Here is a 15027-nt window from a genome sequence, read left to right as displayed (position 1 = left end):
TTATAAACACGACACATATCTATTTAAAAGTAATCAGATAAAGAATGCAAATTATTCGTTCAAAACACATTTGATAGCTCAAGAGATGCGGTCGAAATTGTTTCCCAGTGATCACAATAGGCGGTCTATCTACTGTAAACACAACCGCGCGACCAATGCTCAAACGTCACAAACAAACAAACAAACAACATAATTAGGTGTTATATACCTAGGTAATGTTCAGCGCATATATATATAGAAATATATTAAGTTTTTTACATCATTGCTAAATATCTGTTACATGTTTTTGTACGGTACATTAGCAATTTGAGATTTATATTAAATAAACTTTGGATGCACATCTTTAGTGGTGTTTCGAGCGGTTTATCATTTGAACAGTCTTGTGAAACAGCGAAGTTTGGATACAAAACGTCGGTTCAGTGGTAAATAGACCGTTATTTTTTTCAATAATGATCAATCCGTCGATAATTATATCAAAAAGCTTCTAAAGCATTGTAATAATGATCAGGACAAGTGTCAACAGGTTACTTATATCTACTATTTCTACTATTTCTACTATTTCCTTGAATATTTGTTTTATTTATTACTCAGCTAAGGTTTCACAAATTGTTTGATTTAACTTTTTATGTACATGTAAATTTTAATACCAATATATCTATGACTGCATAACTTGAACGCATTATTTGCGTCCACAATACTTCTGATAAATTTAGCTAACAATAATTATTGAAGGAGAAGTCTCGTTACGTACCGTATTACGGAAACTGGACTTTAAACGACTTGATAAAGGAAGTTAGATTGTGGGAAAGTTATGATTTCTTGCTAGTGCAAATTGGTATTTTGAACGCATCGTGCTGAATTACAGCATTGTCAAAGTTTTAGAAAGGTGATAATTGCTATGAGAAGCGTGATCTGACACATACCAGTGGTAAAAATGCAAATTTCTTTTCTCTTGCATCTTATTACAGAATTCAAGGAACATTTTTTTTTTAAATTCGCCTAGGATTAGGAGTCCGTTAGTAACGGTTACTGTTTTACCACTGATATACCGGGCATTATAATCAAGTCAAAATCTTAAAAACTTGTTAATATTGAAATGCGATGTTCTGAATAAAGGGAGACAATCTAATCATGACGTTTATTGTAAACATTATTGGGTTACTTCCCTTTCATTAAAACATCACAATTCCTGTCATTTCATTATTGCATGTATACACTATTAGGACTTAATATATTATTTAGTGTATTTTAAGTCCTAGATGTATACAAAAAAAAAGTCTAATTAATTCTAAACTTGTTTGTTGTAAGCTTGATGGGAAACAAGTTTTTGCAACATTGTAATTTGTAAATAACTTTCGAGTCTGCTTCCTGGAACTAACCAATACTGGTGTTATATTCATGATCCAGTTCATGACCCGAGAAGGTCTTGAGCCGATGCTCCCTGGCTTGAGCAGCAAACAACTTAACCTAAACCACTGGGTCACTGCTCCGAAAGATAATAAACAGATAACTACAGTGTAATTTAAACAATATTTATAATTTAAATCAAATCATGAATAACACATGGATCAAAGTTAATTTATTAATTTGTTTTTATTTCCAGAACTAATGATAACCTGTTCACCATGTTGTTGAAGAACTCAGATTCAGATGAATGCAAAGAAATTTTACGGAAAGTCATAAGGTCACAGATTCTCCACCTGGTAAATTCCACATTTTTGTATCACTCTAGAACTAACACAAACATAGGTTCAAAACATGATAGTAGAACTACCTGTCTAACAGCATACATGTGAACTCTTCCACTTTTAGCGGGGCCGGCAGCCTACTCCAACTTTCTGCAGCTATATTTTCAAAAAATTTTCTTAAAATAAGGAGTATTTTCAGAAATTAAAGAAATCTCCTTCTTTTTGTTGTCAGAACTTCCTTCTTTGTTTATTGCAAATTCTAAAATCTCCCTCTTCTTGAAGAGAAATCTCCCACTTGATCATTGAAAAAATTCACATGTATCTTTAACAGAGACTTGAGATAAAATTCAAATTTATTGTTTATTGACTGGTACCTTAAAAAGGTTTTTTAACATGTATGATAACCAGACTAGATTTGTTTTTTGTTTGAGATATTTATACTATTTGATGTAGATCAATACCAATAATTTGATTGTAACTTAAAGATAATTTGCTTTCTACATATTAACATAAACAGAATGCACTTTACTTTCCATTTTCAATTCATTTCTAAGTATATTTATTATAATTTTCACAAGTTTCTGCTTTAAATGCACTAGCTAAGCTGACTTGGGTATGATATTTCAAGGCTTTCAGTCTTAATGGAGCTCATTTAAAACTCAAGGAGGCCATTTTCATGGTCTTTCTTTATTAAATTTCAATCAAAGCACTAGTTATTTCAATTTCAAATTATTCCTGTTTTGGTAGAATTTGCTTTATTTGTATTATCATTTTGATAATGTATTTTAAGGTGAACCAATTAGCAGAGACAGGTGAGGAAAGTTTTATGATCAGTGCTACAGGAGAGGATGAAGTGCCACATATTGTGGGATCAAAATACGGGCTTGTCTACATGCAAGGATTCAGGGGTGTTCAAGATGGATTTCCTAATTTTATTCAGAAACGTGAGTTTTTTTAAAAAAAAATCATAATGAATGTGTTCTTATGGCTGTATGCTTGGAGATTCCTGAAAAAGAATTTTAGAAAATCAAACTTTTTGAGAGGTAGTATGCAATTAATCAAGCTGTAAAAGAAGTGAACAAATGCTCACTATTTATGTGAAATTTTAATTAGTTTAGACATATTCATTTTAGTTGATTGTGCTAAAGTTTGAATCTTTTTTGAACCACTGATAAGTACACTGCCTGGTACGAACCAGCACTGATGACATAGTGTGACACATGTTTTATTCTAATTATGGCTGACTGTTTTGTGTTTATCATTATATTGTAACAATATTACACAAATCAAATTGGTGTAGTGGTTAAATGTGGTGAAAATATATGGTGATGAAGTTGTAACATGGTGAAGAAGTGATAAGGTAGTGAGGTGGTAATGTAGTGAAATAATAAGGAAGACAAGTAAAGTAATAAGTTGGTGAAGTGGTAATGTACTGTAGTGATAATTGATAAGATCACAGGGGCCCCATCCAGTGTTTGGATGGTATATACTGCTTGGTAGTGACCTTAAAATGAGATTTTAGTCATAACCTTATAATATGTATATAAATATAGGCTATATTTACATACATATGATAAGGTTATGACTAAAATCTCATTTATAGGTCACTATCAAGCAGTATATACCATCCAAACACTGTGTGGGTCCCCTGTGGATAAGATGGTGAAGTGATAAGGTAGTGAAGTGGTAATGTAGTGAAATAATAAGGTAGTAAAGTATTAAGGTGGTAAAGTGGAACTGTAGTGATATGATAAGATTGTGAAGTAATAAGATAGTCTCATGGTAAGGTGGTGAAGTGGTATGGTGGTGAAATGGTTCTCAGGTAGTGAAGACCTAATTATATTTTATTGCTGAAACAAACTGATCCTTATTTTCTCCAAATCAAAATGAAAAAGATGCCTTCAGTATTCATAATTTTCATTGAAAATTTCAGACATCCATTCTCAAATACACAAGTCAGAGACAGATAATGGAGTGAGTCCTACAAAACTAATGCCTAGTCTGGAACGGTTTGATGTTAAAGAGTCTGGTGCAAAAACCTCACCAAAGCACAATATAGTTTCGTATAAAAAAACCAGCATTTCCAAGACAATTGTAACTGAAGCTGGAGGAGATTCAGGTGACAGAATAAATGAACTAGAAAAGATGGATGACAAGGAAAATGAATTGGCTATGAAAGTACCAGCAGCAGATGATGTAGGCTCAGCAAGAACTTCAGGCATTAACCAAGGGTTCAGGGGTGTACAGGATGGATTTCCTAACATACTACAGAAAAGTAAGTTATTACATGTACAAAGAAACTTATAAAAGAATCTTATTTCTAATGATGCATGTACACTATTAAAATAAAGTTGGAAAATGGTAAGATATATTAACAATTAAGTATACAATCTGCATAGGGATCTCTGTAACAAAAAGGTCCTACAAGATCACTTGTATTCTCAGATAATTCTCCTTTATGTACTTCTTTCGTTGAAATTCTTGAACTTGCTTAAAATTGTTAAAATTCTTGGACTTGCTTTGTTGAAATTCTTTGATTTCTTTTTTTTTTTTTTTGAAAACGTTAACTTCCTTTATTGAAATTCTTCAAACTTTCTTTGTTGAAATTCTTGTACTTGCTTTGTTGAACTTTTTGAACTTGCTTTGTTGAAGTTCATTGATTTCTTTTTTTTTTGAAATTTTTGATTTTCTTTGTTGAAATTCTTAAATTTCCTGTGTGGAAATGTTTAACTTTGTTAAAATTCTTGAAACTTCCTTTGCTGAATTTTTTTAATCTGCTTGTTGAAATTCTTGAACTTCCTTTGTTGAATTTTTTTTACTTCCCTTGTTCAAATATTGAACTTCCTTCGTTGAAATTTTAAAACTTCCTTTGTTGAATTTTTTGAACCTACTATGTTAAAATTTTTAACTTCCTTCGTTGAAACTTTTGATTAATATTTTGAATGCAAAGTATATCTCCACAACCTTTAATGATATTTGCTTGAAAACATCACACATGCCTACAGGGACTTCATAATTGATGGTCACTGTGATTACTCATGATTTTTTTAATGTGGAATTTCCCTGTTAGTTGAGGACTTCAGGACCCTTGCTTTCAGTAATATCATGATATGAAAATAAGTTAATGGAGCTGTCATTCTGATATAAGAGGGCTTAATGTTACAAATGCACATTATGGAAGGTTATAATGAATGTGGTCAAAATCAAGGTCATTCAGTACTGATCATTATTTTATGAAAAGTTGGTAGTTGCTTGTCCAATTACTTTTTGTCCCATTCATTCTATATCAAACAAATAAATAAGCTAATAACAGGAATTCATTATATTAATCATCATTTTATATTTCTAATTTTAGATCAAGTAGTATCACAAAAGAGACAGTTTAAAAGAAAAAGGGAAGTTGAAAAATGTAGGGCTAAATCAAAAGAGATGAGATTAGAGGACAAAGTTGTTCGGTCCAGTCCTGATTCAATAAAGTCAGCGAGAACCAGTTCAATGAATGCCCAAACATTGCAGTCTGATCAAAATGGAAGATTTGACAGAGGGAATGTAGATGCTTTAGCATGTGTTGATAACTGTTCTAAAGAAGTGCATGAGACAAATTCTGAGACAGAAGCAGAAATTGCAAAAACCAGGCAAGATGTTTTGCAAGAAAGACAATGTGTTTCTGAGACAAAAGACAATCCGATGGAACATTTAGATATCCCTTCGCGAATACACAAAACAAATATTGGAGACAGTGCCATGAAACAAGTATCTGATCCTGAAAGATTTAATGAAAGAGATGAAGATCCTGAAACCTCTCTAAATACCAACGGTATACCTAACGATAAAGTAGTAGCTGAAAAAGTAGGAAATTTAGTTGATGATTTGGATGAACTGGACGAATTGGATGAAGATCAAGATGACATGTCTTTTGATGATGATATGAATTCTGATGAAAAAGAAACTGATTCAGAATGTGATGAAAGTGAATTCGATGAATTTAAAAAGGACGAAATCTTTTCTAAGCTTATTTATGACTTTAAGAACATTAAGAATGATCGGAAAGCTGCAAGTACAAGATGTAGCAATATTGTTGAAGAGAATGTTTCGAAACATGTAGGTGAAGCTTCCAAAACAGAAAATCTGAGTCAAGTATCTCTTGAAGAAGACAGGCATGTCTCTGAAGAAACTGTAAGTGAAATGCAAGACACACAGAAGGCAAATACAGGTGGAATTGAAGATACAAATGAAGTGAAATTAGTGTTTCTTAACAAATGCAATACAGCTCAGGGATACATGTATAAAAATATAGTTTATCGCTTATCAGAGTTAATCTCACCTGGAGATCTTAAATGTCAGTATTGCAACAAGAGCTGTAGAGGTCTGAAAGAAGTCAGAGAACATCAGGGATCACATAGTAAGATATACACTTGTTTTAGATGTGATCAAAATTTGCCTAGTCTTGCAAAGCTTAGGGAGCATCATGTCAGGTGCTACACTATACCGAAGTTTGTGAAAGATATTTTCCGAAAAAATCCAAATTTCTGTCCCAAACCACGCTTGGTAAATCATGAGATATCACCCGGTGTCTCTAAGCCCGATGAGAAACAGTGCTTCAAGTGCAAAACATGTTTTAAGAAGTTTTCATTTCGATTTAGTCTCAAAAAACATTCATGCAAAGCAGTAGTCACTGATGAAAATGTATATCGTAACTCTTCGAGGTCAGGAACGGGTGCAGAAATGAATGTGGCCAAACCAGTGTCATTTAAGGCAGAAATCGCATCCCTTGCTAGAAAACCAACTTCAGTTCTCACGGCAAATTTCAACTCCAGTCAAAATATAAAAACCAATGAAAATATTTCAGACATCCCCATGAAAAAAAGGGATAAATGCCAAAAATTGTCAAAAAAAATTTCTTAAAACATAGTCCCCCTAAACCAAATATTGTTGTCCCCAAATGGTGAAAAATCCCGAAGGGTTCTTTGTTAGTTTAAAAAAATTTCCCTAGAAAAGGGGAAAATTTTTTTTAAATCACCCCAAAAAGATGTAAAAATTTAAAACCCAGGGAAAGCATGCTTTTAAACATTTTGGGTTTCACAACAAAACGAGAAAAAAAAATTAAACCGGTTAAAGGTGACTTCAATGAAGACAAGCAACTAAAAGGTGCCGACAAGCAACTAGAAGGTGCCGACAAGCAACTAAAAGGTGCCAACAAGCAACTAGAAGGTAATGACAAGCAACTAGAAGGTGCCGACAAGCAACTGGAAGGTGCCGACAAGCAACTAGAAGGTAACAACAAGCAACTAGAAGGTAACAACAAGCAACTAGAAGGTAACAACAAGCGACTAGAAGGTGACGACAAGCAACTTAAAGGTGCCGACAAGCAACTAGAAGGTGCTGACAAGCAACCAGAAGGTGCCGACAAGCAACCAGAAGGTAAGGACAAGCAACTAGGAGGTGATGGTGTAAAAACAGCAAGTGTCTCTGATAAGATAAAAAAGTTCAATTGTATGTATTGTGATAAAAGCTTTACTCGAAATGCTAATCTTCGCGATCATATTGTTCTACATACTGGTGAAAAAAATCTGAAGTGCTCAGTGTGCTTGAAAGCATTCCTTACAAGAACAAAATTTGTGAAACACAAGGAAGAATGTGAATTTGAAAACCCAGGCGAGATATGTAAAATTATGAGACTAAACGGTAAAAATCTATCAAAGGAACCTTTGAATCAAGACAACAATCATGAAAAAAAGGTTCAAGAAGATAAAGGTAATGACATAGATGGTGGACCTGATAACCTGAATTCTTGTACAGAAGTTAACATGCCTAATGGAGAAGAAAACATACTTGGTTCACAGGGTATCATTCGTAATGATAGTGATGCCAAGAAGAATGATGTTGGGAATTCCCAAAGGGCTGAAAACATGTTTGATTTTGGAAACATTTTGAATGACCTGAGCAACTTTTTGAGTGAACGAATGTTTGATACAGACTTGAATGTATCATAAGCTGCAGTGACTGTCACATGCAGAGGGAAGTTAATTTCCATGCCCATCTAAGTTCAGACATTATAATTTGTTAAAGAATCTAGCTAGCTTAAGCGAAGGGGAGTGACCATTCCTTTATGTAAATAGCATGTATTGAAAAATCTTGAGCAAAAAAAAAACAAACAAACAAAAAATGACAAAAAAACACCCAAAAAACTTAGTATAAATTGAAATAAAGTTTTGTGCTTGTTGAACATATATTAATGTTAATATCTAAATATCTCAGCAAAAAATGATGTAACATTCTCTCTTTTTGTAATACAGAGAAAACTTTCCCTCCTACAGTTTAATAAATGTTCCAAAGAATTTGTCATATTCTTGCAACTAATACTGGGCCAGATATATCTCAAAGTTGTTATTCTATTTAAATTTATTGTTTTTCATATTCTTGTTATGTATATTTTTTCTGTTGTATATTTTTACTAGTACTGTTGTGTTCTTATATATTTGTTTTTACCATAATTGTTTTAGCAATTATACCAAAAATTGTAGTTCAAATTGGACTATATCTAACTATATGTATATATCGTTATTATTCAAGCCAATGTTTAAATTATTTCGATTATGTCTCATCCTTTGTAATTCAGAGATGTTTTTTTAATTTATTTTTAACTGTAACATCTGGAACATAATATACGAGACAAGCAAATATACTTTAGTTGGCTACCTTTTGACAGGTGATTGATCTGTAACCGTAGTGTTTAAATAATAAGTTAATGCTGTTACTATGTTATGTCATGTAAAAATTTATTTAATTATTTTTTATTTGATCAATGGGTACTGAAAATCAGCAAACTAGATGTACAAATTACTTTTGCTTCAGTCTCTATAAAGCATTTTAATATAATCATAGAAACCAGTCCAAAGTTATTATCATTTGATTGGTTGTTTCTGAACAAATATTTTTTGAAATTAACCAATGGCAACACTTAATCCACAGACTAGTTTCCAGTTTATTTTTTTTAATTTTTTTTGTGGGGGGGGGGGGGAAGGTATTACATATGAAGTTTCTTGTATTACTTTAGTCCATGCAGCAGGTACTGTTTTTATAGGCACTTATACTTTGGATAAAACATATTTTTAGAAAAGTTTTCTTTATATTTAGTATTAATGAACATTACATGGAATTGTTATACATGTATTTTGTTTTTTGTTTGATGCCTTATATAATATGTGTTGACAGTTTGAAATGTTCACTGGCTGTGGAAAAAATAAGTTTATATATCTTGATTTTTATTTCATAATTACCTCCCTTTATTAAATTTTGCACGATATTATTACATTTAATAGTTCAAAATTATTCTTCAAACAACTCTATCCATACATAATAGTTTTTTTTTCCAAACTATCTGAACTATATCGCATATAATATTTCATGAAAGTTCTTTTTAATCTACATGTATCTATAAACTTACTATATTGGGTAATAAGTTTAAAAAGACCCGTTACTATTTTTTACATAGGAATAATCACTTATGTAGTCCTTTTCAAACCATTTGAACTATGTCAATAAGTCATAAAGTCCTTTTTTAAATGTATATGAACTAATTCTTCCATTTTAACTTGGCAGTTCATTAGGTCATTTTTAAATAATCAAAACTATTAAAATTTAAAAAGTTCATTAATTTTTTTATTTGCAAGACCATCTAAATGTGTAGCAGTAGAAAACTGCAAGCTCGTGCACAAAATAATATAGTGGAACTTAAAAAGTAAGACTAAGTTATTTTCTCATTGTTTTATACATTAACGAAAAACAATAAAAAGAATATTGTCCTTGAAATATGTGTTTCTTTTCTTTCTTTTATTTATATTATATGAATATTTCATACTTAGTTGATGTGTATGATATCAAACTTCTTAGTAATATGCCAAGTTAGATATTTTGCCCTACTGGCAGTGTCTTGCAAATAAAATGTGAAAACCCCAGCTGAGTGTTAATTAAAGTGCCTGACTATGAAGAACTTGCCCCTTACTGCTGTGGGTTCAAATGCTGCCAGAGATTTTCATTCCTTTACATTAGGAATTTATCCAGCAAGGCAACGGAAGGTCGGTGGTTCTACTATTTTTTGGCAGCTTGTGAAAATGATGCTTGAGGGACACTCGAGGTGTTCTTCTCCAATAAAGATAGAATGTCTCCATAAGACCCTAACAGTGGCCCGGGAGAGCTACTATAATTCTTACCCCAATATATTAATTTTACAAAAATGCTTAAATAGGTATAATGTTATTATCAGCAATATAACATAGATGGTTTAATAGGTTCACCATTACTATCAGCTATTTTACATAGGTACTTTAATAGTTATAACGTTATTATCAGCAATTATACATATATAGATTCTTTAATAGGTATAATGTTATTATCAGCTATTTAACATAGATACATTAATAGGTATAACGTTATTATCTGCTTTTTAACATAGATATATTAATAGGTTTAACATTATTATCAGCACTTTAACATAGATGCTTCAATAGGTATAATGTTATTATCAGCTATTTTACATAGATACTTTAATAGGTATAACGTTATTATCAGCAATTTTACATAGGTACTTTTATAGGTATAACGTTATTATAAGCAATTTTACATAAGTACTTTTATAGGTATAACGTTATTATCAGCAATTTACATAAATACTTTAATAGGTATAACGTTATGTCATAAATTCTTTAATACGTATAACGTTATGTCATAAATACTTTAATAGGTATAACGTTATGTCATAAATACTTTAATAGGTATAACGTTATGTCATAAATACTTTAATAGGTTTAACGTTATTATCAGCCCATATAACCCCTGCTAATTTGCCAGCAAGGTTGTTCAAATGATTTCTATGTAAAATTTGAATCTGGGTCATCCGGGGTCAAAAACTATGGAAAAACCTTGTTTACATTTGCACGGTTTAAGATGCAGATATAAACCTTATGATATCAGTTTAAGATTATGACATTTTAACTGTTTTTCATTCTAAAGTTACAATATTAATTGTCTCTTGTCATTAATTAAGAGTCAAATAGTCAGGTGAGCGATGTAAGGAACATCAAGGTCCCCTTGTTTTAATAAAACCCGGATTTATGTGGTGTTTATATTTATGTTGTTTAAAATTTACATTTATAACTAAAGATCCGGTTTAACGTCGGGTGTTTGAAGGGTTTTTTTTTCGCCATACATGCACGTTATGTGTAAATATTTTATGTATTTTCCTTGCAACAGTACAGATGGGAAAGTTGCCGTGTGAATTTTACAAAATAAAAACTGCAAAATAACGACACGTCGTCCTTTAAAAAATAAAGAATTAATAACTTATTTAATTGATACATAAATGTTATAGATGGAAAATGAATTTAAAAGTAAAATGAAAAGAACAATGTACATGGACTCAAAGAAACTTGTGCCTGTGATAGTAATAGTGGCTATTATCTCCAATATGATATACATTATTTTACAAAATTAATCCCCCATGATCAAAGTCAATACTCAAGTACGGAAACGTACATCGACCCGGGTTCGGGTCCCGGACCGTGCAGGCCACTTTCGTTGTGATTGATCATGAATTCCTTTCTACGGTCATTCTCACAGTCCCCGTGCGCTAGCATGTACAGAAGATATCAGTTCCCTGCGGAAGTGAAGGCATGTAGTACATGTACGAGTAAACTGCTTGACGGCCTGCCCTGGAACGATGCGGTGGTCGAACTGTGCTCTGGTGAATTCAATTTGGGTATCCGCCGCGATCTGGAAGTCAAACTACCAACATCAAGTTGGTATGATATGATAAGAGTACGAATGTATATATTTATCCCAAATATCCTAATTGTTGAACTTTTGTATATATATATACGTTCATGTATATGCACTTTTACACAAACGTTGATATCTGTGACCTGTCGCACGGACTAGGGAGATAAATTTCACCGTGTATGCCCAGTAACGCCAGAATGTGAAATAACTCACGATTCGTGCATAATATATTTCAAAAGTGCTTAAGAATTTATTACAGAGATGATTCCGTTTATTTCAGATACATGTAATAATATAATCTCGCAAAGTCTGGCCGGAGTATTTCTGATATGTTCAAGACGGGGGAAAGCACAACTGGAAAAGAAAACAACTCCATTTTTAAGTGAGATATATTCAATATTCACTCAAAAAAGTAATTGTATAACATGTTTTAAAATTAAGAATAAGTCAGGCACTTTCAAAATTTATGCTAAGTGACGTTCGCCAATTATATATAATAACATTACCGTGACATCACAAAAATATTCACATTTTTGTGATGTCACGGTAATGTTATTATATAATTCGTACTCTTATCATATCATATACCAGTTTGATGTCACGTTGTCATAAAAGTCTCAAAAGTTCAAAAACTAAATCAGGACAGGAGAAACCCATCACATAAAATTAGAGTTTCAAAACGAAACAGATTCACAAAGCTGCACACCATTAAAAAGTGTCAAAAATTCTAATTTTAAAATAAATCTATGAAATCTTAGCGTATCGTGGATAGGCTTTGCTCGGTACCAGAACATTATTTTTGATTCGAGGAGAACCAAACAAATATAAAAATGATGGACCGTAATTTAAATTTTTTGCAGACGACAATTTTCCCATTATGTGAAGAAAAGAATATTGAATTGTTTCACGAGTCATATTGGGTTTTGATGGTAGAAAACACTTTATTATTACAGCATTCATAATTGTGCCGCATTTGGTTTAAAAAAATAGATTCAAGGTTATGAGGCAAAGTTACTCGATTAACTAACAACAACAAATTTCATATAAATTAAACTGGAATCTTGCCGCTTTGTGGTACATTGTTGAATTTGATTGAAATACCTTCTTTGTAATTCAACGCGTTTAAAGGTTGAATCAAATCAAAACATTAAACTTGTTTGGAAATCACTGATGTATTTACTGTAAACAGTAAATAGGATGCTGAAGTCTTTTTTTTACTATAAATACAGGATTTATTTTCATTATAAAATTTCATACCACAAAGTTAAAAAAATAAAAAATCATTTTTACATGAAAAACTTGAATTTTCTGTTTGTTATTTACGTTATTTTTTACGTTACAATTTGTGAAAGATTTCCCCTTAAATATTGTGTATTGGCTGAATTAAGAAAATACGGAAAATATGCTTCACTTCAGTGAAAAATATTTTTTACAGTGAAAATACGAAAAAATAAAAATTCGCATTTTTATTTTATCAATATATTTCTCAATCATTTACAACTATATAATAAACAACGCTAACAAGTAGTCAATTTTTTAAATCATAAATATATAGTTGTATATTTTTTTATATTTGGGTCGTCAGAAATGGTAGCGAAATTTCAGACTAATTGCAAATGCCGAAAGTAGTCCGTTTTTTTAGGCGGTTACTGTCCTTTATATGTACACTTACGCCGAAAAATTCAGGGGAGATCACTGCGTAAAGATTGTCAAATGACAGGCGCATTAATTTTCAAGCAAAATAGTTCCCGAATGGTCTAATATTGTTTTATTCTTTATAGATATACATGCTTATAGTAAGCTCCATGATTATTTACATCTGTGTTAAACAACAGGTTAAGCGAGTTACAAACCCTAATTTAGAATAATATGGTTCTCTTCAGGCACTTCACATATAACTTCACCGTGGCCGAGGGATTTGCACGCTCGTTTAGGAATCGAGAGGTCTGGGAGTTCAAATCCCAGTTAAGGCAACTCATTTTTTTTTCAAATTGTTTAAGTCAAATAAACATTGAATTGAATATCAGTGTTGCAATTAGTCTTATAGCCAATTTACTACAGTTAAAACACTTGAAAGCATTGGTGGCACTACACAAAATCAAATTGGTTTATAATCTCACAACTTTCACCTTTCTGACATTCTGAGACCCAAACAAATTCAGCGCCTTCTGTGCTTTGATTTTAATTGGACTCACTTTCGTAATTTATTAACCGAGGAATGGTCTTTACTTACTAATATTATCGTTAAGGTTAAAAAAGAAGAACAAGTTAACGGGTACTTTATGTTCTTACCTATAAGAAGCTCTTTCCATTAGGTATACACTATTAACTAATGATGTCTGAAATTGAATCATCTTTTTCCATAGCTATATGCTGTTATTTATTTGTTTATCTACCTACTTTAATTTATCATGAAATTATTGAATACGTAAAATGTGATATCCAGATTTTGTTTGTAAATTTTCATGCAGCTAAAATATATGCGAATATAATGTATTGCAGATGATGTACTTTGTGCAAGTCTTAATAAAACTGTTCTGTTCTGTTCTTATCTTAAAGGTTCGTGCGCAAACAAATGTATCGAATAAAGCAGTATTTTATTTTATTAAAGAGAAAATTAACTTAAGAAAACTGTAACAAAAATTTTATAATTATTTTATTTTTACATTAGATTTATTATCAGAAATAAAACTTATGTATTCTGTTTCGGAAAAGGTTTGCATTAGTAATTTGAATATATTTTTCTAGGTGAATTATATTAAAAGAGAGTTAAATTAATTCAACGTTTTGACACTTTCTATTTTAAAGTTTAACATTATTTATTACTATTTAATTATTGTTTATTAGTTTTTATTACACAACCGCCAGCCCCGATCTGAATCATATTTTTATGATAATTTTGTAAGCACGATCGTATATTGAAATTAGAGATATTTCATATTCTTGTCGTCGGATTTTTCAAATTCGCAAGGTTGATTGGTAAGGGCTTACATAGACTAAATAAATTTTGTAAAACTTGAACATTCTTACGCTATTTGTTTAGTTCATTAATAACAACATAACGTTATTTAATTTACCGCGGAGTCCAAAAGGTTGTCGTCTGATGTCCGACAGGTCAAATAAAAGCATAAAAGCGGGAAGACTTAATATTGGGTACCTGGTAAACAAGAATGGCATTGACCCGCTTTAATAACAAGCATTTGTTTGCGATCGTATTCTGTCTGTGTGTGTCGGAAAACATTTGCCAATGGCTGATGAATAATAGTTTCGGCAAAATAACCAAAATAAGAGAAGTTAGAGGTTGAAAACAGTGAACTTAATTTACGGGTAGCCTAAACAAACCAATATGAACTTCCTAGTCAATTTTTTTTTATTTTTCAGTATTTGTGTTATTTAATGTTTACATCTAACATGATTTTTATATCGTTTTTGTAATTTACTTAAACCAGAGAGGAATTTGAAATACATATACGTATTTGTACTTGATTTCAAATTCGGTTTGACAAATATATAAAGTAAATGACAGATAAATAAATTCATGATTTTTTAACATATACACAGC

At 31.4% G+C, this 15027-nt stretch overlaps 2 protein-coding genes across 2 annotated transcripts; both read left to right on the top strand.

The window, feature by feature from the left end:
* Window positions 1–792: 792 nt before the first annotated feature.
* On the top strand, window positions 793–6593 carry LOC132739408 (uncharacterized). The gene is made up of 5 exons (XM_060727109.1): window positions 793–928; window positions 1604–1703; window positions 2479–2632; window positions 3622–3963; window positions 5044–6593. Exons 2-5 carry the CDS (start codon window positions 1626–1628, stop codon window positions 6591–6593), a joined length of 2124 nt encoding a protein of 707 aa, XP_060583092.1. The 5' UTR covers window positions 793–928; window positions 1604–1625.
* Window positions 6594–6745: 152 nt separating this feature from the next.
* Window positions 6746–7681, top strand: LOC132739407 (zinc finger and SCAN domain-containing protein 12-like). Its single transcript, XM_060727108.1, has one exon. The coding sequence runs from the start codon at window positions 6746–6748 to the stop codon at window positions 7679–7681; it is 936 nt and encodes a 311-aa protein (XP_060583091.1).
* Window positions 7682–15027: the final 7346 nt, after the last annotated feature.

Source organism: Ruditapes philippinarum, unplaced genomic scaffold (genome assembly GCF_026571515.1).
Source record: "Ruditapes philippinarum isolate M1 unplaced genomic scaffold, ASM2657151v2 ctg19_1_1_1_1, whole genome shotgun sequence".
NCBI lineage: Eukaryota > Metazoa > Mollusca > Bivalvia > Venerida > Veneridae > Ruditapes > Ruditapes philippinarum.
The sequence above is the reverse complement of the archived record's forward strand: the minus strand, read 5'-3'. Positions and strand labels throughout refer to the sequence as shown.

Bases quoted from the DNA above. Each gene is read 5' to 3' on its own strand.
- LOC132739408 (XM_060727109.1), top strand. From the start codon at position 1,626: ATGTTGTTGAAGAACTCAGATTCAGATGAATGCAAAGAAATTTTACGG. The intron at 2,633-3,621 runs GTGAGTTTTTTT...TGAAAATTTCAG, and splicing joins TCCTAATTTTATTCAGAAAC to ACATCCATTCTCAAATACAC. The intron at 3,964-5,043 runs GTAAGTTATTAC...TTCTAATTTTAG, and splicing joins TCCTAACATACTACAGAAAA to ATCAAGTAGTATCACAAAAG.
- LOC132739407 (XM_060727108.1), top strand. From the start codon at position 6,746: ATGCTTTTAAACATTTTGGGTTTCACAACAAAACGAGAAAAAAAAATT.